The 24,509-nt window shown below is 51.4% G+C and overlaps 1 protein-coding gene across 1 annotated transcript; it reads left to right on the top strand.

The window, feature by feature from the left end:
* FGD2 (FYVE, RhoGEF and PH domain containing 2) lies at nt 1-23,807 on the top strand. Its single transcript, XM_030929125.1, is given in 18 exon segments — nt 1-232; nt 811-1,674; nt 3,176-3,407; nt 5,327-5,401; nt 6,034-6,182; nt 9,066-9,222; nt 9,420-9,558; nt 10,103-10,161; nt 10,349-10,495; nt 11,208-11,300; nt 15,481-15,560; nt 15,649-15,679; nt 16,400-16,492; nt 17,127-17,258; nt 21,281-21,433; nt 22,927-23,073; nt 23,445-23,609; nt 23,611-23,807. Coding segments are annotated over 17 exon segments (2,034 nt in total). The 5' UTR covers nt 1-232; nt 811-1,543; the 3' UTR covers nt 23,662-23,807.
* Nucleotides 23,808-24,509: the final 702 nt, after the last annotated feature.

Consider the following 24,509-nt stretch of genomic DNA (forward strand, 5'->3'; position numbering starts at 1 on the left):
TCACTCTGAAGCCAAGAGCAGACCTGCTGAGCCTCAAGAAAGATGAGAACAGATTCACAGGTGATTTAGCCTATTTGTCCCAGGCCAAGGTGGCTGCATGTGCTAGCTGGAGGCCTCTCTCTCTGCTTCAAGGGTAGCTGAGATCCACCCCGGAAACTGGCAGGATGAAGGAGGCAAGTGAGGAGAAGCTGGTGTCTGTGTCCAACCTGGTCACTGTGTTGGAGAATAGCAGGTATGGGCGGCTGGGGTGGGAGGGTCACCATGGTGGGCTGGCAGCCACCCTCCAACCTTTCTGGCAGCTCTCTCCCTGGGCCCTGCCCTGGACCCTCCTCCTGCTGGGGCAGCCCCACGTTCCTCGGTCACGGATTCCTTGGAGCATGGGAGAGTGTTGGTGGGACACCAGGAGCCAGGCAGGTGTGAGAGTGCCAGTATGTGTTGGGAGAGTCCAGACAGGCGTGGTTACGAGCAAGCACAGGCAGATCAAAGCCCGTGTGTGGGCACAGGACCTCACCCAGTGCCTGCCAGCACCTCGCAGAAAAAGTAGCTATTCACCAAGCATTCACTCCCTATGATTAGGATAACCATATAATTTGTCACTCAGCACACAATTGAAACTGAAAGTAAATGCCAATAAAATGTGGTGGTTGCAGGGGAGGCATTACAGGTAAAGCTGGGACCATATGAGGCAAACCAGAATGTATGGGCAGCCTACTGATAGGGCACTCCCTACTCTAGGCTCATGTCCCTACTTATTTAATTTAATCATTCAGCCTAACAGGGGTAGATTGTATGTCTGTTCCCATCTTGTAGATGAGGAAATGGAGACACAGAGAAGTGAGGATGCCAAGTGCTTTCAGTTAAGTATCCGGGGCAATGCTGGGCTGTCTATTTGGAGGGAAAAGGCTGGGCCAAATGCGTGGAGTCATTAGTAGCCCTGGGAGCATGTGTGTTTGTGTGTGTGTGTGTGTGTGTGTGTGTGTGTTGTGTGTTATATGTGACATCAATCCATTCTGCAGGCATTTCTTAAGCTCAGGACTGTGTTAGGGGCTATCCCAGGTAGGGTTTCCTGGATATAGATTCAGACAGAGGTTTGCCACAGGTGGTTTATCAGGGAGAGCTTTGGGAACAACAGCTGTGGGTGTGAGGGAAGCAGGGCTGAGCAGGGGGAGATTCTGAACTGCAGTGCACCTGCCACAGAGGCCTCAGCCTGTCCCAGGGAGCTCTGGAGCTGGGATGCCTCTTGGTTGTTCCAACTGAGGCAGAGGGCTGCGTATTTGTATCTCCATGTGAACTGGACAAGACACTCTGGGTGAGGCAGCTCTCTCTTCCAGAGAGTGATTCCCAGAGAGGGACTCAGCCAATAAATTACCCGTCAGCCCCCAGTACTACCAGCAGCTGGTGGGGATGGTGTGGGGAGGCCTCACTCCTGAAGGAGGGACATGGGCGGCACAGGACAGCATCCTACAGGAACTGTAGAGGATGAAGAAGCGTTTCTGTATTTGGATGCTGAACTCATCCAATAACCATGATGCAAGGTCAATAGATGCAAGACAATAGATGTCCTAGGAATGACCCGGATGCTGTATTGAGGCCACTCATGGCAGGCAACGTTTTCTGTAGGCTTCAGGGTGGAGATGGCATAGATGTAGACCTAGAAGTCTTCAACTTCCTGAGGTGGGTGATTCTCCCCTGCCTTTCCCGGGGTTTTTGCCAAGCTCGTCCTGTTCAGCACCAAGGACAGCTCTTGGGAGCCGCCTTCCTGGCCCAACACCCCCTTGGGTGTGGGTGGATGGCACCACCTCACTCAACATGCTTGACATGGACTAGGCACACTTGGGTGGAGCCCCTCAGCATGCTCTGCTCTGCCCAGGCGACACTCCTGCAGGAGCAGGCAGCCCTTAGACGGGAGTTAGGTCCCAGAGGGTGAGAGCCACTCCTTACAGAGTGAGGGGACCCATGCCAACTGCCTTGGCCTGGTCTTCCTTATGAGGTCTCCAGCACCTCAGCTGATCTGAAACTGAGGGGTCTAAGAGGAAACAGAAGCTGGCCAGGGACACTAGAACAGAAATGCAGAACTCGAAACCACATGTAGAACAGAAAGCCTGAGAACCAGCAACGCCCATGAGCTGCAGACCCATAGGCTGAGGAACCAGAGACTGGGGTGCCAGGGAGGGGTGGAAGAGCCTTGGAGTAGCCACACACCGCTAGGTCCCAATGCTCTCACTGCCACAAACCCAAATGTGTCACTTGGGGCAAGTCACTTTGACTCTGCGGACCTGTTTCTCCTTTACTCAAATGGGGAGGGGCAGGTTAGGGTGAAGGCTCAGGAAGCACTTGCCTGATTTGAATCCCACCTCTGCCACTTCCGAGCCGCATGTTACTTATCCTGTCGAGACCTCAGTTTCCTTGACTGCAAAATATGGGTAATGAAAACCTTTCTCGTGGAGTTTTGGAGATTTCGCATTTGTTTGGCCTTCCATTTCCTGGCCTGTCTTTCTCATAAGGATGCCTGCCCTGTGCTGTCATCATGAGCCTTTCCACACTGAGGGCAATGCTGGGTATATTCAGCAAGGGTAGGCTCTGTTACCTAAAGAATTTGACTGGCTTGCAGAACCCAGTACACAGGGCAATAAAGGTGCCCTATGAAGGTCCATCCCTGGGAGAACAGAGAATCTGCTGCTGGGCTGGGTCTTCCTGTTTCTGTACATGCGGAGAGTGTTGATCCCGTTGAAAAGCCCCAGCTTTTGCAGGCCTACTCTCACTTTAGATTGTTCTGTGGCTCCCACCTTCCCTTGATGTATATAGGTTACTGATTTGGAAACTGAAAACAGAGGTGAGGTCCAAAGGTGAGGATGATCCAGGGGGTACCGCTTAAAAACCCCTATATACAGAAAGGATTCCTGGACACTGTGGTTTCATTTTAAACAAGGAAGTACGTAGTTCCCCAGAAAATAAAATACAGTCCACCCTGACTCATTTTGAACACTGAGTTACCCCCAAGAATGTGTTGGGAGAGAAGTGAAAGTCTTACTTAGCATGTTCCCAAAGAAAGCCAGGCACCCAGGATCCCCTGCACTGGAGATTTGCACCAGGCAACCACATCCACACCAGGGACTTGCTGCTGTTTTCCCTGATCTCCAGGGAGGAAACCCTCAGGTCTGTCTCTTCTCCTCAGGACTCCAGAAGCAGCACCCAGAGGCCACAGGCTAGAGGACACACATCACCACCCTGAGTGCAGGCCTCCCAAGTCCCCAGGTCCATGGGAGAAGCTGAATGTTGGGGAGGCCATGGGGTCTGAGCCCAGGACAGTCAGCAGGAGGTACCTGAACTCCCTGAAGAACAAGCTGTCCAGCGGAGCCTGGAGGAAATCTTGCCAGCCTGTGACCCTCTCAGGATCGGGGATGCAGGTGCCTGAGGGCTGGGGTAGAGGTGTGGGGTGCTGTGGTGGGGAGTTCTCCCTGACCTCTCCTCCACATTCTTCCCTAGCCAGAGCCAGTTGTTCCCCAGGTGGGGATCTTGTGTGACCAGAGGTCAGCTGGGAGCTAGATTTCCCCATGCTTAATTGTCTTTGATTCACTGACTGCCTGCTACGCACCGTGCTGGATCACTTCACGAGTCCCTCATGTAGGAGGTTTTTGGACAAGGAAGTTGAAACACAGACAGTTTTAAGGAACTTATTCAAGGCCACACAGCTTGGAACAGTCTCCAGCTTGTGAACCTGATTACTCTTCTCAGGTGGGACCTCAGTTTACCCACTGGAGGAGACAACAATCTCAACCTAGAAATAGAGGTCTGAGTGTGAATTGTCCTGCCCTTAGACTAAAGCCGGTCTGATTTCTTCTGTGGCTTGCAGTTTTCTCATCTGTAGAGTTCAAGGGTTGACATGCAAATACTGTGCACCCAAATTCCCTGGAGTCACATCCCAGCACTTCTGCTTACTAACTGTGTGTCCTTGGGCAAGTCACTTGAGTCTCTTTGTGCCAGTTTCCTCATTTGTAAAATGGGGATGGTGGTTATAGTGATGTGTCCTGGTTTTCAATCGCTGCTGAACAAACTTCTCAAAAGCAGCTGGCTGGACACAGTAGCTCATGCCTATAGTGCCAGCACTTTGGAAGGCCGAGGTGGGTGGATCACCTGAGGTCAGTAGTTCAAGACCAGCCTGGCCAACACAGGGAAACCCTGTCTCAACTAAAAATACAAAAATTAGTCGGGCGTGGTGGTGGGCGCCTGTAATCCCAGCTACTCAGGAGGCTGAGACAGGAGAATCACTTGAATCCAGGAGGTGGAGATTGCAGTGAGCTGAGATCATGCCACTGCACTTCAGCCTGGGTGACAGAGCAAGACTCTGTCTCAAGAACAAAAAACAAAACAAAAAATAGAAAAAACGTAGGGGCTGAGTGTAACTGTTTATTATTTCTCACATTTTGTGAGTTGCCTGGGATGCTGCCAGGAGGTTTTTCTGCTGGCCTCACTTGGGGGTCTGTATGATTCTACTTGGGCTGCCGTAACAAAATACCCTAGACTTCAACACCAGACATTTATTTTCTCACAGTTCTGGAGGCTGGAAGGCCAAGTTCAAGGTGCCAGCAGGTTTGATTTCTGGGGAGGTCTCTGTTCTTGGCTTGAAGACGGCCACTTTTTCAGTGTGTCCTTACATGGCCATTTCTTGGTCATCCCTGGTGTGCCTTCCTCTTCTGACATTAATCCTACCAGTTTAGTTCCCTACTCTTATCATCCCATTTAACCTCAGTTACCTCATTCAAGGCCTCATCTCCAAATACACTTACATTGGGGGTTAGGGCTTCAACACAGGAATTTGGTTGGGGGACACAGTTTAGTTCCTAACAGGGTCTCTCAAGTAGCTGCAGTCAGAGGGTGGCTGAGGCTGGAATGCCCAAGACAGCTCAGCTCACAAGTCTGGCATCTGGGCAGGGACAGCCAGAAGACTGGGCTCAGCTGGGATGCTGGCAGGGCTGGGCTCTTTCTCCGTGTATTCTCCAGGCCTCTCCTCTCCATGTGGCCTGTCCATGAGGTCTCCCTATCAGAGGTGCCAGACCCCTTGATGTAGTGTTCACAGCTCCTAAGACAGCACAGGTGGAAGCTTCCAGGACTCTTAAGGCTAAGGCTGAGGACTGGCACAGCCTTACTCAGCTGCATGCTCTGTGAAAGCCATCCCAGGGCCGGCCCGGATGCACTGCGGGAGGCATGAATCCCGGGAGGTGTGCTTCACTGCAGCAACTTTGGAGACTGAACTGAGGTCCCCATCAGAGGAGACCAAAGCTGTCTTTCCCCTTTTTCTTCTTTCCTCCCCTCCAATCATCCGCAGGAGCCAGAGAAGATCGTCCAGGAGCTGCTGGAGACAGAGCAGGCCTATGTGGCGCGCCTCCACCTGCTAGACCAGGCCAGTGGCCAGGACACCCCCGTCCAGAGCCCCAGCCCTGGGTCTCCTCACCTGACTGCTTCTCAGCCTTCCCACCCCGCTCACCACAGCTGAGTCAGGACCCCTGGCTAAGGCTTCCAGGAAGCCTTAGCCCTTCAACCTCAACGACTGGGGTTGGGGTAGAATCAGGAAGTCTTGTTAACAGCACTCCCTATTCTGCCCGTGGTGCCCAGGCTGGCCCCCGAATATAGCAAAGAACACACCAGCTGACCCTTGCAGGCCTGCACATATCCTCATCTGTCATCTCAATGCCCACAACCTCACAATGACCTTACCTTTCATAGTGTTTAAGGACTCCTAAGGCTAGAGGGTTATTCATCGTCGCAGGGAGCTCTATTCTGATGAAGTCCAAGACCTCCATAGACCCAAGTTGGGCCTGTTTATGGCATTCATCAGCTTCCAGTCTTTGGCCAAGTCCCTGCATCTCTAGGCTTTGCCTATCTGTAAAATGGCCAGAACACAACCTCCCCTGCCTTCTCTTCCTGGGGTTGCTGTGAGGATGCCGGGAGATCAGGAAGGTGGAAGCATGCAGTAGGCTGGTGTGTGGGTGGCTCCCTGTCACTGCAGTGAGTGACCAGTGGTGGCGGCTACAGGTGTTTTTCCAGGAGCTGCTGAGGGCGGCCCGCAGGAGCAAGGCCTTCCCCGAGGACGTGGTCAGGGTCATCTTCTCCAACATCTCCTCCATCTATCAGTTCCATTCTCAGTTCTTCCTCCCAGAGCTGCAGAGGCGCCTGGATGACTGGTGAGGTCCTCTGGGAGCCCCTGAGGTCTCAGATCACAGCCCTGGCCAGGTGGAGGTGGGGAGAGCCCCCAGGGCACTGGGTTCAGCCTCCTAGGGCCAGGCCCTTCTTGTGTGGCCATGACAGTTTCCTCCCCGGGGCTTGGTCTGTCTGCACAGTGAGGGGCTTGGGTGAATGCGCCCTGAGAGGCTGTATGTGTGCAGACTACTTCCTGGGGAAAGGGGTGGATCAGGACCTGGCCAAGTCAAGTGACCAGGTGACTTTGGGAACAGTGAAAATAGCCAGTGCTAACTGAGGGCTTCCTACAGGACTAGCCTTGGGTTTTCCACCTATTAACTCACTCAATCTTCCTATCAGCCTGCTGTGTGATGATGGCATCATGGTTGTGCAAGAAACCCTCTTGTTTTCAGAGATGGCTACTAAAGATTGCTTAAAACATTTATAATAAACTCTTTTTTTTTTTTTTTTTTAAGAAAAGAATAGCCGGGTTTAGTGGCTCACGCCTGTAATCCCAACACTTTGGGAGGCCAAGGAGGGTGGATCACTTGGGCTCAAGAGTTTGAGACCAGTCTGGGCAACATGGTAAAACCCCATCTCTACCAAAAACACAAAACTTAACCAGGCATGGTAGCAGACACCTGTAGTCCCAGCTGCTCAGGAGGCTGAGGTTGGAGGATTGCTAGAGCCCGGAGTGTTGAGGCTGCAGTGAGCCATGATCGTCCCACTGCACTCCAGTCTGGGTGACAAAGATAAACCCCTGACTTAAAAAAAAAAAAAAAGAAAAGAAAAGAAAAGGCCGGGCGTGGTGGCTCACGCCTGTAATCCCAGCACTTTGGGTGGCCGAGGTGGGTGGATCACTTGAGGTCAGGAGTTCGAGACCAGTCTGGTCAACATGGTGAAACCTTGTCTCTACTAAAAATACAAAAAATTAGCCGGGCACTTTGGCATGTGCCTGTAATCCTAGCTGCTGGGGAGGCTGAGGCAGGAGAATCACTTGAACCCGGGAGACGGAGGTTGCAGTGAGCCAAAATCGCGTCACTGCACTCCAGCCTGTGAGACAGAATGAGACCCTGTCTTTAAAAAAAAAAAAGAGAGAAAGAGAAATGAAAAGAGAAAAGAAAAGAAAAACCCTATAAGATCTCCTACCATCATTCCAATTTTTTTCAATGAGAAAATTAGGGTACAAAGAGGTTAAGTGACTTGCCCGAACAGAGCTAGCGTGATTTGTGCATCTCGGGAATCAGGCTCAGGAAGCCTCACTCCCAGACCATGGCTCCTTGCTGCTCTGCTCTAGCAAGTCCTGCCATGGGCTGATCCTGGAAAAGTTCTGTGTGTGTGTGTATATATATAATATATATATAATACATGTATTACATATAATACATGTATAATATATAAATATATATTATAGAATATACGTTATATAAATACATTAAATATATAAATATGTATATATAAATATGTATATCTATATATTTATATATAAGTATATAAATATATACATTATTTAATACATTACATACAATATATTTAATATAAAAATATATTATATAATATGTTATATAAAATATATATTTATATATTTAAATGTATAAATATATTTAATATATAATATATATTTAATATATATACATCTATAATATGTATAAATATATAACATATTATATATTTATATTATATATAACATATAGTATATTATATATTATATATAAGATATATTTATATATTTATATGCATAAATATATAATATATCTAATATCTAATATATTATATATCTTTTTTATATATTTATATATGCATATTTATATATACTTATATATAAACATATATTTATATATTTATATGCATAAATATATAATATATCTAATATATAATATATTATATATCTTTTTATATATATTTATATATGCATATTTATATATACTTATATATAAACATATATACATATTTATATGTTTATATATACATATTTATATATTTATATACATAGTTATATATTTATATGTTCATATATGCATATATAATATTTAATGTATTTATATATTATGTATTTTATATGTATATATTTTTATATATAATATATTTTATATATAATAAATTTTTATATATTTATTATTTTATATTTTTTAATGTATTATATATTTATGTATTTTGATATTTTGATATATATTTATATATTTATATTTTATATATTTCAGTATATTTTTATATTTTTTATATTTATTTTTATAAAATAAATGTTTTATAAAAACATTTTATGTTTATGACATTTTATGTATTTTATATATTTTATATATATATATTTTTTTAGCATCAGGGGCAAGGAATGAGACTTCACCACGCTGCCCAGGCTGGTCTTGAACTCCTGGGCTTAAGCTATCTGCCTGCCTCAGGCCTCCCAGAGTGCTGGGAGTACAGGTGTAAGCCACTGTGGCTGGCCAATCCTGGAGAAGTTCTTGCGCCTCTGAGCCTCCACTTCCTCACCTCTAAGATGGGCTAGTGGCTGTCCCCACCTGCAGGGTTGAGAATTACATGGAATGAGACATGCAGCATGTTCTGGGTAGTGCTTGGCAGGTGGCCCTTGTTATTGTTACATAATGAAGCATTGAGCAATTACTGAACACCTGCTGTGGGCTCAACACTGTGCTGGGCCTTGTGGATGAGGCCAACCTGGGACCAGAACAGTCTTTGGCCTCAGGAGGCGTATAGTCTAAGGAGTAGAGGGGCACATGCTTGTGAGGATGACACCCCTGTGCCCCGCCCACACCCAGAATTGCCATGAAAAGCTTGCTTTGGGGGATTCAGGGAACCTGGCCTTGCCTGGCCCTACCTAGAGTCGGGAGGAGGTCTCTAGGCTGAGGGCAATCCCTGTGCCCCTCCTGCAGGACAGCCAACCCCCGCATCGGCGACGTGATACAGAAGCTGGCCCCCTTCCTGAAGATGTACAGTGAGTATGTCAAGAACTTTGAGCGAGCAGCTGAGCTGCTGGCCACCTGGACCGAGAAGTCTCCACTCTTCCAGGAGGTTCTCACTCGCATCCAGGTGAGGCTGCAGGAGGGCTGGAGTCAGCATTGCCACTCCCAGCATGCAGTGGCTCAGGTTGCCTTGAGTGATTTAGGGCATCTCCCAGGCTCAGCTGCTTCCACAGGCCCCTGCCCACTTGTCTGGCCCTCAGGGACAGCCTGACCCACCTCCCTTCTCTCACCCTCTCCCTGTTGTTCCCCGCATCCCTCCCCAAGAGCAGCGAGGCTTCGGGCAGCCTGACCCTGCAGCACCACATGCTGGAACCAGTGCAGAGAATTCCACGCTACGAGCTGCTGCTCAAGGAGTACATCCAGAAGCTGCCAGCCCAGGCCCCAGACCAGGCCGATGCTCAGAGTGAGGACACCCCCAGGGGTCCCAGAGGGCTGGGGAGGCCTAAGTCATTCCCATATACTTATTGAGCTCCTGCTAAAATAGTTATGACAACCATCAGTCATCAATATCAAGTGCTGGCACTTCATACACATTATCCATAGCATTAGCCATTTTTCACAGATGAGGACACTAAGACCCAGAGAGGTTTAGTGACTTGCTCAAGGTCACACAGCCAGAAAGTAGCAGAACTGGAATTTGAACCCATGCCTATATGATGCCAAAGTCCATATTCCTTCCATTATACCCTCTAGGTCTGGCTTGTTTTGGGGAGCAGTGAGAGTCACCAAAGCCAAACACCTAATGACTAACGTTCAGTGGCTTCCAGTCTCTCAGCCCTGGGAGGCTGCCACCATTCAGACACCCCATGGCTGGGCTGCACAGGCAGGGCTGCTCCTGGGGGCTGTCATGGCAGGTCCTGAGGGCCCTTTGTGGAACTTCAAGGACCTCCTGCCCCAGCCACCAGCCCCGATTTTCAGGGAATAAACTCTGGCCCTGCCCCTTTCAGAAGCCCTGGACATGATCTTCTCAGCTGCCCAGCACTCCAATGCAGCCATCACTGAGATGGTGAGCAGCCCGCCCTCCCCTGGAGCCCTGTCCCCCTCCCTGCAAGTCTCAGCCTGGTCCCACCCATGACACCTATCCCACTGCTGCCCTTGCTCTCACACCCCAATCCCCGTCCCCACAAGGCAAGCCTTCCAGAAGCAGGTGAGCCCTGCCCAGACTTGACTGAGGACGCACCCCAACCCCCCAGGAGCGGCTGCAGGACCTGTGGGAGGTGTACCAGCGCCTGGGCCTCGAGGACGACATAGTAGACCCTTCTAACACCCTGCTCCGTGAGGGCCCGGTCTTCAAGATCTCCTTCCGCCGCAACGACCCCATGGAGCGCTATCTTTTCTTGGTAGGAGGGTGCTGGGAGCTCCTCTCCACACCAGGGAGAGAAGTGGAGCCACTCTGGCCTGAGTCATGCTACCTGGCCTCTACCTGGCACTGCAGGGGGATAGGGAAGAGACTGCTTCTCTATCCTTTTTTGCTTTGGCACCCAGATGACTTTGGACAGGTCACCTGCTGCCTCCAAGCCTCAGAGATTTCCAACCTACAGGTTTCCCAGACATGTCCTAGGAAGCAACAGAGTCAGAGTTTGAACCTGGTCTGGCTCCAAAGCCTGTGGTATTAATCTGTGCTCTAGAGAGTACACAGCAGAAGGGAGTAAGGTTAGCTACTAGGAAGAATTGCCCTGGATTTGCATGGAAGAAGCTGGGGGATCTCCTGAGATCTGGAAAGGCGGTCCTGCCTGGAGGTCTGGGGGATGGAGCTAAAACCTCTTGTAAACCCCTACCATCCTGAGCCCCTGTTGAGAAAGGCCTTGTAGCTTTCTGAAGGTCTGCTATGGTCCCTTGTAGGGTGACCCTTCAGTAACCATCCTAGGGGAATCGGGAGCTTGACAGCCCCTTCCTCATCACCCGCATCATCACCTGTGACGTCCTGCGAGCTGGCCAGAGTGTGGTCAAAGGGGAGGGAGGTCCAGTGGTGCTCAGCCCACCCTCGGAGAAGCCCCACCTAGGCGGCCTCCCTGCCCTGTCACAGGCCACTCACACCTGTGTCTCCTGCAGTTCAACAACATGCTGCTCTACTGCGTGCCCAGGGTGATCCAGGTGGGTGCCCAGTTCCAGGTGAGGACCCGCATCGATGTGGCCGGGATGAAGGTAAGAGGCCCCCTGAACACCACTGGGCTCCACCTCAAGGGTGGGACTAAGTACAGGGAGTAACAGGAGGGGCCAACCAGGTTCTCAATCAGAGAACCAAACCCCTGCAGGGCCTGGGCAAATGTGGAGATGGAAGAGTGTGGGGCTAGAGCTCTCCCCTCTGGGCTCCTAGCCCTCCTGCTCCGTCCTTCCCAGCTTCCCACATGCCTGGCCCTCCCTTTGGGGCAGTGCATGAGCCAGCTGGGCCTTTCTCTGCTTTCCCTACTGTTTATACCACTGCTTTGAAAACTTTCATGTGTGTGAGAATGCTCTGGGCATCTTGTGAAAATGCAGGTTCTGAGTCAGGAGGTCTAGGTGGTAGGGGGCCTGAGATCCTGCATTTCCAACCAGCTCCCAGTTAAGATGGATTGACAACTGACTCCACCTGCAGGATTGTGGGAATTAAATGAAATGAGATGTGTCCTGGGCAGTGTACGCTGATACTGTAGGAGCGCAGACCACGTTTTGAGTAGGAAAGGTCTCCAGTGTCAGCTCAGCGGCTGGCTTATGTGTGTCCCCATCTACTTCATCCAGAGATTATGGCAAATGAGCAGGGCCAGTAGTCCGTCATGGAGCCCATTGACTGGGTGTCCCCATGGGGGAACCACCAGATCCTCCTGACAGACCCATGATGCAGAGGCTGTTAGAATCTTCTGGAATTTTTTTTTTTTTTTTTTTTTTTTTTTTTTTTTTTAGACGGAGTCTCACTCTGTTGCCCAGGCTGGAGTGCAATGGCACAATCTCGGCTCACTGCAACCTCCGCCTCCTGGGTTCAAGCGATTCTCCTGCCTCAGCCTCCCAAGTAGCTGGGACTACAGGTGCGAGCCACCATGCCGGCCAATTTTTGTATTTTTGGTAGGAGAGATGGGGTTTCACCACGTTGCCCAGGCTGGTCTCAAACTCCTGACCTCAAGTGATCCACCTGACTTAGCCTCCAAAAGTGCTGGGATTACAGGTGTGAGTCACCACACCCAGCCTGTTTTTTATCTTTTAAAAATATTTTAATTTTACTACTTAAAAAATACAGATTATACACATTCTAAAGTCAAATAATATAAAAAATATATACAATGAAAGTCTCCTCCCCACTCTATTCCCTAGTTCCCCTTCCTGAAGGCAACCCTTGCTTCTCGTGAGGTCTTCCAGAGGTGGTCTTCGCCTAGCAAACAAATAATATATAATAGGATTGTTTCCTCATTTATACCAGAAGCAGTGGTATACTCTACACATTTTTCTGCACTTTGCTTGTTTTAACTAACTGCAAATGCTGGAGACTGAGGTGTCCCTGTACTTGAGAGCTTCCTCATCCTTCTGCCCAGCTGCATTGCGTCCCACTGTGCGGATGCACCGGAATTTCTTCAGTCTTCTGCTGAGAGACATTTAGATTGTTTTCAGTTATCAGCAGCTGCAAATGAGGCTGCAGTGAATAGCCTGGTACAGCCTGCCTGTGTGTGAGTGTATCTGTAGTTAATCCCATTTTTAAACATGAGAAAACCAAGGCCCTAGAAAACCTTTCTAACTTGAGTAACTTGCTTGAAGGTCATATTGCAAATGCTAGTTTGAGTGACCAAGCCAGGATTAAGACGCAGGTGTAACAAAGGCTGGTGCTTCTGCATCTAATCACCACGCTCTGCTGTCGCCTATTAAGGCTTCAATCCAGAGGGTTAACACCTCTGATGGAATTTCTGGCGTCATGGAGGACATGGTCAGAGAAGCTTCCTAACCAGCCCTCTCTGCTGGCTCCTGAGTCCTGGTGTGTCCTGAGGGCTGGGGCTGGAAGAAGCAGAGGTCTGGTCTGGCCCATTTGGCACTCTCTCATCCACCATCACCCCTACCTGCTTCAGCCCCAGAAGGCAGCTGCAGGCAGGAGTTGAACCAGAATGCTCTACCCTCTAGAGCCCCTGGGGCCTCCAGAGACCCCAGCAAAAGAGCCCCTTCCCTGCTCCTGACTGGGATTGCTTGGCATTTAGAGCAATCCAGGGCCTGCGGGTGGCGTGCAGCCTGGGAATGATGAAGGCTGATGAGGGAACATGGGTTCACTGCTCACCCCTACACCTGAGCTGACTGAAGTCTTTTACCAGTGCAGCCCTGGCCCTGGCATGTAGCTTTCCATCCTAACGGGACCAGAATGTCCCATAGACCAGGGCGTGTGCAGGCTTGTATGTCTGGAGTCCTTGGTGAATGAGGCTGAGAAAGGCAGGTTTATGGAGAGCTACAGACAGAGAAATGGAGACAGGTGGCCCTGCCAAAGGACTGTCAGAGGCCCAGGCATAGAAAAATAGAGATCGACAGATAGGAAGGCTAAGAAATATAGAAACCAAAACAGTCATAGAGAGAAAACAGAGAGAGCTGAGCCTGAGAGCATCAGATGCTTTGGGTGTGTGTTGAGAGCTCACTGGCCCTGTGCGTGCTGGGTTTCTGGAGTCTACTAGTCTTGGCTAGCATGTCTGATACTCCAGCAGCCGCAGAGCACCCTCTCCTGGATGGCATGGGCTTGGCAAGTGCAGAGCTGTCCACTCACCCTACTTCTGTGCAGGAACTATTTTCTGAGTCTGAGGTTTGGAGGCAAATCTCACCTTTGACCATCATGATGGTTCCTATGGGCCTATGACTCCCTGGCCTCCTCCTTCCTAGGTGTCAGGGAGGCCTAGTTCACAGTAGCTGATTCTGCCCAAGGTCTGACTTGGTCTTAGTATTTTTGCCATCCCACACAGGACCAGCCTGGGAAGAAGGAAGGGGTGTGGGCACACATATCCAGGGGCTCCACGTACAGTTGTGCAGGTTGTACGCTGCACAAGGATACCTCATCTAAGAGGTTGTCTTCTGCAGCCAACTGCAGATTAGCAGATTTTGATACAGTATCATAGATGGTATATTTGTAGTGAGAATTGTCCGGCAGATGGCAGTCAAATGTCTTGTTCTAACAATATCTAGGTATTATGCCAGTTTGCCAACAGATGTCAGTAAAGTGTTTTGAGGAAGGCTGTCCTGTACTAATTATTACAAAGGTACAGTATGGACTAGCAGGGGATTGAATTGACCCAGCCCTGGGGAGAGTGGTTGAGGCTCACCTCAGCAGAGCTTGGGAAATTCCTCTTGAAACCTGCGGGGGAGCTGGAAGCCTCTGTATGAACATCCCTGGGGCAGCCTAGACCCTCAGGTCAGGAGCTCCCAGTTCCCTTTTTTCTGTCAAAAGCATGATATTTCTTCCTATTTCTGGACTGCAAACCTGGGATTTCTCCCTTCTTTTCCCTTTCCCCTCTCCCTGACCCAATTAGAAACCTCTTTTGTCTCTCCAGTGCACCTGGGCAGGCCAGGACCATCTATGATGCTGCTTCCTAACTGGCCTTTGAGCCACAGGTTTGTCCCATTCTGCCCAGATCCAGCCCCTCATCCCTTGCACACAAAGAGGTATTTGGCTCTTTCCCAAATACCTCTTTCCACATGACCACCTCTCCAGTGCCAAGGGCATCGAATCCAAATCACATCAGCCCCTTCTAAGGCAAAGACTGGGGAGTGAGGCTGCAGACTAGGACTAAGCTGGGGAAGGATGTGCTTGTACTCAGTGCTGTCTGGGTTATGGTGAGCTGCCCTGGAAGTGCGCAAAGACCTGGCCACTGCATGGGAGGCAGCAGAGGTGTTCAAGTGTTCAAGGAATTTAATGGCAACGAAGTTCCCCCACACAGAGGCTCTTGTGCTCTCGGCCTGTGTCTTCGGTTCTCTTTGCAAATCTCTCTCCACACTGTCTGGAGGAAGTGTGCTTACAGGACTCTGGGGGTAGGATGGAAATAGATGTTCTTCCATCTTACCCTTGGGGGCTGAAAACCTGGGGTGGAATCCTTCTTTTGCCCCTTTTTTGTTGAATCTATTGTCAGAAATTGTCATCTCCACCTCACACTGGGTCAACTTAGCTGCTGCTAAAATTCCAGGAGCCATAGGTCCATTTGCTTGGAGGGAGGCCCAGTTGTAGGAGCATTCGCTTGGCTCAACAGGATTAGGGAGGTGGAGAACAAGCTCTGCATCCCTGTCTCTAGAATTTGAATGTCCCTTGGGCACAATCCACCTCCCTCCTCTCTACAGGGCTGCGCCTAGGACCTGGGGTATGGCGAGTCTGAGCCGGTTGCCTCCTTCCTCTCGGCAGGTGCGGGAGCTGATGGATGCTGAGTTCCCCCACTCCTTCCTGGTGTCTGGGAAGCAGCGCAGCCTGGAGCTGCATGCCCGGTAAAGGAGCTGGGGTGGCAGCCCAGGGCCAGGCATGAAAACTGGGAGGGGCTGATCTCTTCAACACCTGTGTTCACTTTCCGAGCAGGTCCCAGGAGGAAATGATTTCCTGGATGCAGGTATGGGAACGCTCCAGGGCTTCCGGGAGTCTTTTTCCTTTCTTTTTTTTTTTTTTCTTTCGCAGTAATGGGTTATCTTGATGAAGCTCCTGGGATTCTCCCTAGCCTATTCGGGCTGAGGGTCAGGGAGTGGTGTGTGTATGCATGTGTGTGTGTGCATGTGTGTATGCATGTGTGTGCATCTGTGTGTGCATGTCTGTGTGTGTTTGTGTGTGTGCATGCATGTGTGTGCATGTGTGTGTTTGTGTATGTGTGTGTGTGCATGCGTGTGTGTGCATGTGTTTGTGTGTGTGTGTCTGTGTTTGTGTGTGTGTACGTGCATGTGTGTGTGTCTTTGTGTGTGTATATGTTTGTGTGTGCATGCGTGTGTGTGTATGCACGCTCCCACACCTGCGTGTGCCCAGCTGCTCCCTGCTCTTCCTAAGGAGCTGCTCTGTGGTAGTTTGGAGACGGATCTGGGTTCCTATCTTGCTGCTTCTCATTGCCCAGCTGGGCAGTCCAGGGCCAGTCACTTACCCTCTCTGAGCCTCAGTTTGTACATCTGTAACCTGGGGTTGGTAGTTTCTCCTCTGATAAGGTAGCCTGTGTGTGTGTAGAATACAGCTCCTGGCACCTAGTGGGCTTTCACCCCTGTCTGTTGCATGTGTGAATGGATGGACAGAGGAGCAACCCCTCCCTCCCACACCTCAAGCCCCAACCCTCCTCCTCCCTGCACCCCAGGCCTTCCAAGCAGCCATTGACCAAATTGAGAAGCGGAATGAAACCTTCAAGGCTGCGGCCCAGGGGCCTGAGGGAGACACCCAGGAGCAGGAGGTAAATGAAAGCTTTTTCATCCGTTGCTGGAGCCACCAACCCAAACAGAGCTTGTTCCCTCTCTGTTCTACTTGTACCAGCTTGGAGGGACAGGGAATGTCACCTGCCAGGAGAGACTGAAGGGACCAGGGGAAGCCCTCACAGCACATCCCCTGACTCAGTGCCTAAGCATTCCCCATTAGCAACGCTTCCTTTGGGAGCCTCTCTGTACAGCTGTCATGGGGAAGGGTTTCATATCTCTGCAGCTCCAGCTGCAGGGAGCAGCAGGGTTTTGGGTTTGAAAGTGTCTGACAAATGTAAAGTCTCAGGGAAGATGGAAGGCGAGTGGGGTAGGGGCTGGGGAGGATATCTGTGGTTTGAGTTCAGATTTGAGCTCAACTCTGGCTTGCTGGGTGACTGCTGAGTCATTTGACCTCTCTGGGTCTCAGTTTCCTCACTTATACAATGGGAATAATGGTAACTAACCTATCATAAGGCCTCGATCAGGTCAGTCAGCTTCCTGTGAAAGCCCCAGGGAAGCCCAACACACAGAATCCCTGCCACAGCAGGTGGACACGGGTCCTCGGGTCCTCGGAGGATGGGCAGAAGAGGGTCACCAAAGGCCCATTCCTGCCCAACTCCCCTTAACCCACAGCTGCAATCTGAGGAGCTGGGCCTCCGAGCACCACAGTGGGTCCGGGACAAGATGGTGACCATGTGCATGCGCTGCCAGGAGCCCTTCAACGCTCTGACGCGCCGTCGCCACCACTGCCGGGCCTGCGGCTACGTGAGTACTCCTGCCAGCACTCCTGCCTCCACCTGCCCACCCAGGCCTCCACCTTTCCTACCTAGGCCTCCCCTTGATCCACTTAGGCCTCACCTGTCCCACCTAGGACTCCACCTGTGTCACCTCGGCCTCTACCTGTCCCACGTAGGCCTCCACCTGCCCCACCTCGGCCTCCACCTGTCCCACCTCGGCCTCCACCTGTCCTACCCAGGCCTCCACCTTTCCCACTTGAGCCTCCACCTGCCCCACCTAGGCCTCCACCTGTCCCACCTCAGCTTCCACCTGTCCCACCTAAGCCTCCACCTGTCCCACCTAGGCTTCTACCTGTCCCACCCAGGCCTCCACCTGCCTCACCTAGGCCTCTGCCTGTCCCACCTCAGCCTCCACCTGCCCCACCTAGGCCTCCACCTGTCCCACCTAGGCCTCTACCTGTCCCACCTAGGCCTCTACCTGTCCCACCTAGACCTCTACCTGTGTCACCCAGGCCTCCACCTGCCCCACCTAGGCCCCCACCTGTGTCACCCAGGCCTCCACCTGTGTCACCCAGGCCTCTACCTGCCCCACCTAGGCCTCCACCTGTCCCACCTAGGCCTCCACCTGTGTCACCCAGGCCTCCACCTGTCCCACTTAGGCTTTTACCTGTGTCACCCAGGCCTCCACCTATCCCATTTAGGCCTCTACCTGCCCCACCTGGGCCTCTACCCTCCCAGCTCAGGCCCTGCTGTCCCCATCCTGGCCAAATCTGCTGGCTTCAACCAGTGCAGCCCAGCGGCGTTGGGCACGAGCTCATCTGCCCTCACAGCACACCTCAGGGGGCTGCTATGCTCCCATTTTATAAATGGGAAAGTGAGACCCATTGAGGATTTAATTACTTGTTCAAGGCACCTCTGAAGCTGATCCTATGAATTTACCTGCCTTCTTATCATCATTTTCCATGACCCTGAGACCCAGAGCTAGGAAATGGTCTCCAGTTCCAGTGGAGGGGCATCCAGCCCCACACCCCCTCAGGCCTTACCCCACCACCTCACCAGGCCCATGCCCACTATGCACCCACCTACCCCTGTCATCCTCTCTTCTCTACCTGCTTTGGCTAACTGTCCTCTCTTCTCTGCAAACTCTCAGCACCCTGGCACCTGATGGATTCTGTTGCCAACTCTGCCTACTGGTTCAGGCCTCAGCTTCCTTACCTCCACCATGGGGATCATGAAACCCACCTCCAGTGTGGCAGTGAGGATTCGACCAAAAAACATTCTCTCCCTTCCCTCTCCTTCTCTTTCTCTTTCCCCCTCCTCCATAGCTCAGGTAGGGCATCTAGTGCGGGTGAGCTACCAGCTTCTTGAGGAAGGAACTGTGTCCCTCCAGTTCCTCCTCTTATCAACCCAGGCCCCATTATCAGAGGCAGATCTCACTTTGCTTTTTAAGCATCTGCTGTACTTGAGCTGTACTCTGTTGACATCACAACCCCCTCTGTTTACTCTGCAAACAGAGAAGCCCTTTGCAACCTCAGTCTTTGATGACCTCCAGAGGACAGGAGGAGTCTAACTGGACAGGTTGGGGCCAGTCAGGGAGGTGTCCCCAAAACGTGTTAAACTGCAATCAGGACACAGTCCATTTCTAGGACTGGGAACACACCTGCATTCAGATGTCAGTGATGAGTTACATCCCAAAGCCAAACAGAAAGGATGTGGGGATTGGCTACTGTTCCTGGTGATTCACATCTGTAAATAAGAGTTGAACTGATTCACACTTGTGACTGAAAGTAGTTCTTTAAAAATTACTTAAAATAGTGAACTACAAAGAGGCACAAAGAATAACAACACGCATGTAGCTGCCTTCCAGCTTAAGATAGAAAATATTCTGACAACTAAATTAAATATATGATCCTTGCTTGGATTCTTTCTGGGGTAAAATAAAGCCATCAAGGTCGCTTTTGGGACCACTGGGAGAAATTTGATTTTGTAACATATCTAGATAATAATATTGTATCAGCTGGGTGCAGTGGCTCACACCTGTAATCCCAGCACTTTGGGAGACTGAGGTGAGCGGATCACCTGAGGCCAGGAGTTCGAGAACAGCCTGGCCAACAGCCCCATCTCTACTAAAAATACAAAAATTAGCCGGATGTGGTGGTGTACACTTGTAATCCCAGCAACTCGGGAGGTTGAGGCAGGAGAATCGCTTGAACCCAGGAGGTGGAGGTTGCAGTGAACCCAGATCGCGTCACTGTACTCCAGCCTGGGCAACAAGAGCAAAACTCCATCTCAAAAAAATAAAAATAATAATATTGTATCAATGTGAAATTTCCTGAGTGTGACCATGACACCATGGATAGGTAGAAGAATGGCTTGTTCTTAGGAGACACCAGCTACATATATAAGGGTGAGGTGTCATGATGACTGTAATTTATCCTCAAATGGTTCAGAAAAAAATAAAATACATACACATAGAGACAGACAGCAAATGTGGCACAAATGTTAATAATTAGTGAATTCAGTGGGTGGTATCATTGTATTATTTGTTCAATTTTTCGGTTTGAAATTTTTCAAAATTAAAAGTTGTTAGAGAAAAAAAATTTACTAATTATATTTAAACATTGAAATCTCTCAATAAAAAAATAAAATGCTCCTAAGGTAGCCGAAGCCCCGTGTGGGGCTGTGCCCTGACCATGTGTTTCTCGTGCCTGTGCAGACCTTCGTGCCTGCTGAGCCAGTGAGTCATCCTTTCGGTGGTTCGGGTGCCAGTTTCTGTCTTCCCTGCCTGCCAGACGGGAATCCTTGTGAGGGTGGGGCAGGGCCAGGCCTTCTTCTCCACGTCCCTGCCAGGCCACACTCTGTGCTAGGCACACAGAGGAGCTCCCTGAGGGCTGGGGCTGCCTGACAAACAACACTCCCCGCTCTGCCCCTTTCTCCTGCGCTCCATCTCCAAGCCCACATCTGGGCTTCCCGAGGTGCCAAGTCTTCCTTGCAGTCATGCCTTGAGGCACCCAGAGTTCCTCTCTGAGTCTTCCCAGGCCCCTTTTACCTGGTCTCCGAGCATGATCCATGTCAGCCTTGGGGGGATGTCTTCGTAGTGAACTGAGGGTGGGCCCCGCTCCACAGAGTACCCATGTAAAAACAACCAGCCTATCATTTTTAGATGAAAATACACTTGACTCGGCCGGGCGCGGTGGCTCAAGCCTGTAATCCCAGCACTTTGGGAGGCCAAGGCGGGCAGATCACGAGGTCAGGAGATCGAGACCATCCTGGCTAACACGGTGAAACCCCATCTCTACTAAAAATGCAAAAAATTAGCTGGGCATGGTGGTGCGCGCCTGTAGTCCCAGCTACTGGGAGGCTGAGGCAGGAGAATGGCGTGAACCCGGGAGGCGGAGCTTGCAGTGAGCTGAGATCTGGCCACTGCACTCCAGCCTGGGCGGCGGAGCAAGACTCTGTCTCAAAAAAAAAAAAGGGAAAATACACTTGACTCCATGATGGCGCGGAATACAAAGTCCACCTGAGTCTTAAAGCTAAACTGTGGGTCTTGAAAGACACACCCTGTTTGTGGAGGGCCGGTCTGCCAGTTAACAGTGTGGCTCTCAGGGTCAGGAGAGGACAAAAGCTGGGCCCTGCTTGCCTGGTGGGGTCTTTGAGAGAGTCAGGTGAGATGGCAGAGAGGACAGCACTTGGAAAAGTGAATCAGATGCCAGCGGTCTGTCTGGGGCAAGCCCTTGGGTTCACGGCTACCCTCACTCGGGGGGAACCTGAAGGAGAGAGAAGTTATGGCCCTCGCGGTGGGGGCCGGGTCTTGAACTCTCAGCCTAAGAGCCCCGAGCCCGAGCTCCCCCATGCACTGCAGCCTCCAGGCAGTTGGGCCTCACCAGCATCGGGCACCATTCCCGCTCTGCCTCCATTCCTCTCTCAAAGCTTTCTTTTCCTCCCCCAGTCCCTGGTTGCTCTCATGCCCTCACCTGCCCGCCAAGGCAGGAGCCCAGCCCTCCGGTGCCTGGTCTCAGCCCCACGCCCCGCTGTGTGTGTCCTCCTCAGGTGGTGTGTGCCAGGTGCTCCGACTACCGGGCCGAGCTGAAATACAACGACAATAGGCCCAACCGAGTCTGCCTCCACTGCTACACATTCCTCACCGGAAACGGAAACGCGCTCCCCGAGGCCAAGGAGGACAAGAGGCGGGGCATCCTGGAGGTGAGGGCCACTGTCCCCACGCTCACCATCCGTCCTCTTTTCAGGGAATGTGTGCCCAGCAACCACCCTGGGCTGACACTGTCCAATGCTGAGGAACAAGCCAGCCGTGGTCACACCCTCCCTCCTTTCCCTCCTCCTCTCTCTGCCCACAGACCCCAGGTCTCTCCCCACAGCCCAGGCAGTGCGGGGCCTGTCACCAAATGGAGGTACCCTTTGGCTGCAGGCTGTCGTCCACATTCTTCTGCGCTTCCTCTATGTCCCCATCCAATAGTACGCCCCCTCTGGACAGCTCCTGTTCACATCCCCACGTCCTGCCCCAACAGTCCCAGGGTGACAAGAGCTGGTCACTGATTCCATTTTACAGATGGGAACACTGAGGCTCCAGGTCAGACAGATTGGAGACTCCATTCTAACTGGAAGGGACTCCAGGAGCCAGTCGGTCTTATCCCATGGAGACCCAGGGCTGGAGAAGTGACTTGCCCAAGATCACACAGCAAGTTAGGAGCCAGCTGTCTGATCTCAGCCACAGATGTTCTTCCTGTCACCCTGGGGGCCTCACTGAGCCACACTTGCCCCCACAGGTGCTCCTTTGTGGGGGTACAACTGTGCTCAGCTAAGCACCACAAATACAATGTTACCCAGCCCAGCATCGGTACCACCATCCACTGCCCCTCCCTCATGAAGGCCAGGTTGACATCCCACTGTCTCTGGGAGGTGGGAGAAGGTCAAGCCTGTGCCAGCTGAGATTCACTCCCAGGTTCAAGTTGGCCTCTTTTGGCCAGGTGGGATGGCTCATACCTGTAATCCCAGCACTTTGGGAGGCCGAGGTGGATGGATCACCTGAGATCAGGAGTTCGAGACCAGCCTGGCCAACATGGTGAAGCCCCGTCTCTATTAAAAATACAAAAAAAAAAAAAAATCATCTGGGCATGGTGGTGCATGCGTGTAATCCCAGCTACTCAGGAGGCTGAGGCAGGAGAATCTCTTGAACCCAGGAGGTGGAGGTTGCAATGAGTCAAGATTGAACCATTGCACTCCAGCCTGAGCAACAAGAACAGAACTCTGTCTCAAAAAAAAAAAAAAAGTTGGCCTCTTTCCATGAGCATCTGTCCCTTTTCCAGTCCTCCCCATTCTTCCAGGCCCAGGACTCCCTGACCACTAGGCAACAACAGCCTGCCCCTGGAGATGCTCAGCCCCTTCTCAGGGCCCAATTCTGTTTCCTGGAGCAGCTCCAGGCACCCTCCTGGCACCTGCCCCTTGTGGGCACACACACGACAGGTTCAGGCAGGCTGGCGTTTGACCGCAGCTCTGCCACTGGCCAGCTAGCTGTGTGATCACAGGCACTTGATGGGACCTCTCTGAGTCTCAAGGACCAAGGACCTCTCCATTCAGTACTGCTATAAGGATTGGAGATAGTAATTGTCAAGCCCCCAGACCAACATCTGGCACTTGTGGCTGCTCTGCTCCCTGACAGTCCCTCCTTCTGCTTTTAGAAAGGGTCCTCAGCTACGCCTGACCAGAGCCTGATGTGCAGCTTCCTGCAGCTCATCGGGGACAAGTGGGGCAAGAGTGGCCCCCGGGGCTGGTGTGTGATCCCTCGGGATGACCCCCTCGTGCTCTATGTCTACGCTGCCCCTCAGGTAAGGCCACCACCTGCCCGTCCCCCACCAGGCCCTGGCCTTCCCACAGCGTGTGTGTGATGGGGGTCGGGGTGAATATTGCTAGCTCCGTATGTCAGATAGGGAAACTGAGGCCCAATGAGGATGTGGTATCCTGGAGTCTCAAGGTTAGTGAGTTTCAGAATTGGGCCCTGACTCTAGGTCACCACTGCTTTGCCCTCAGAGGCAGCCATTTCTTCTCTCCTCTTCCTCAATGACTTTCACCAGCCCACCCCCAACCCATGGGGGTTTGAGGTGTGAGCTGTGCGTGAGTGGCTGTTACCTTCACAATGGCTATCTGGGGCAGTAGGACTGAGAGGGGACAGTGGCCCACTGCTCTCTCCTCCCCCCAGGACATGAGGGCTCACACCTCCATCCCCCTGCTGGGCTACCAGGTGACTGTTGGGCCCCAGGGGGACCCTCGGGTCTTCCAGCTACAGCAGTCAGGCCAACTCTACACTTTCAAGGCCGAGACGGAGGAGCTGAAGGGCCGCTGGGTGAAGGCCGTGGAGCGGGCGGACCAGTGGATGCAGTCCCAGCTGGCCCAACGACGGGGACCTGTCCGACTGAGCCACTGCCAGCCACTACCAGCTGCTCTCCTGCCCACCTCTCCCCACCCTGAACCCAGCTCCTGCCACAGACTGACCCTGTGGCCTCAGGACCCACTGGCCCAAGTGGTGCTTTCACAGAATTGATTCAGCCGTCTGCGCTCAGGCCATGTGTCCCGATCTGGGATGCAGAAAATATGGGTCCATTCCTTTCTAGAAAGGGGACAACCAAGTGTCTCAGTTTGCCTTGTGGGGAGGGGGCTCCTGGGCCATGGGACTTCCAGTGCTGAAACTGGGAAAGTCCCACGTAACCCCAGACTGGTGGTACCATAGTGTGGTTTTCAACTGGGGCTGCTCATTTGTGTCTCCTGGGGAGCTTTTAAAGAGTACTGGTAAAAAACACATAGTAAATTAATTTTAAAAATTTAAAAAACTGCCAGGCGCGGTGGCTCAAGCCTGTAATCCCAGCACTTTGGGAGGCCGAGGCGGGCGGATCACAAGGTCAGGAGGTCGAGACCATCCTGGCTAACACAGTGAAACTCCGTCTCCACTTAAAAAATACAAAAAATTAGCCGGGCGAGATGGCGGCGCCTGTAGTCCCAGCTACTCGGGAGGCTGAGGCAGGAGAATGGCGTGGACCCGGGAGGCGGAGCTTGCAGTGAGCTGAGATCCGGCCACTGCACTCCAGCCTGGGCGACAGAGCGAGACTCCGTCTCAAAATAAATAAATAAATAAATAAATAAATAAATAAATAAATAAATAAAAATGTAAAAAACAATGCCTGTACTGAAGCACCACCAACCATTTAATTGGTCTGAGATGGGGGAGGCATGGGGTCTTTTTTTTTTTTTTTTTTTTGAGATAGAGTCT

The sequence above is a fragment of the Rhinopithecus roxellana genome, chromosome 4 (genome assembly GCF_007565055.1).
Source record: "Rhinopithecus roxellana isolate Shanxi Qingling chromosome 4, ASM756505v1, whole genome shotgun sequence".
Lineage (NCBI taxonomy): Eukaryota > Metazoa > Chordata > Mammalia > Primates > Cercopithecidae > Rhinopithecus > Rhinopithecus roxellana.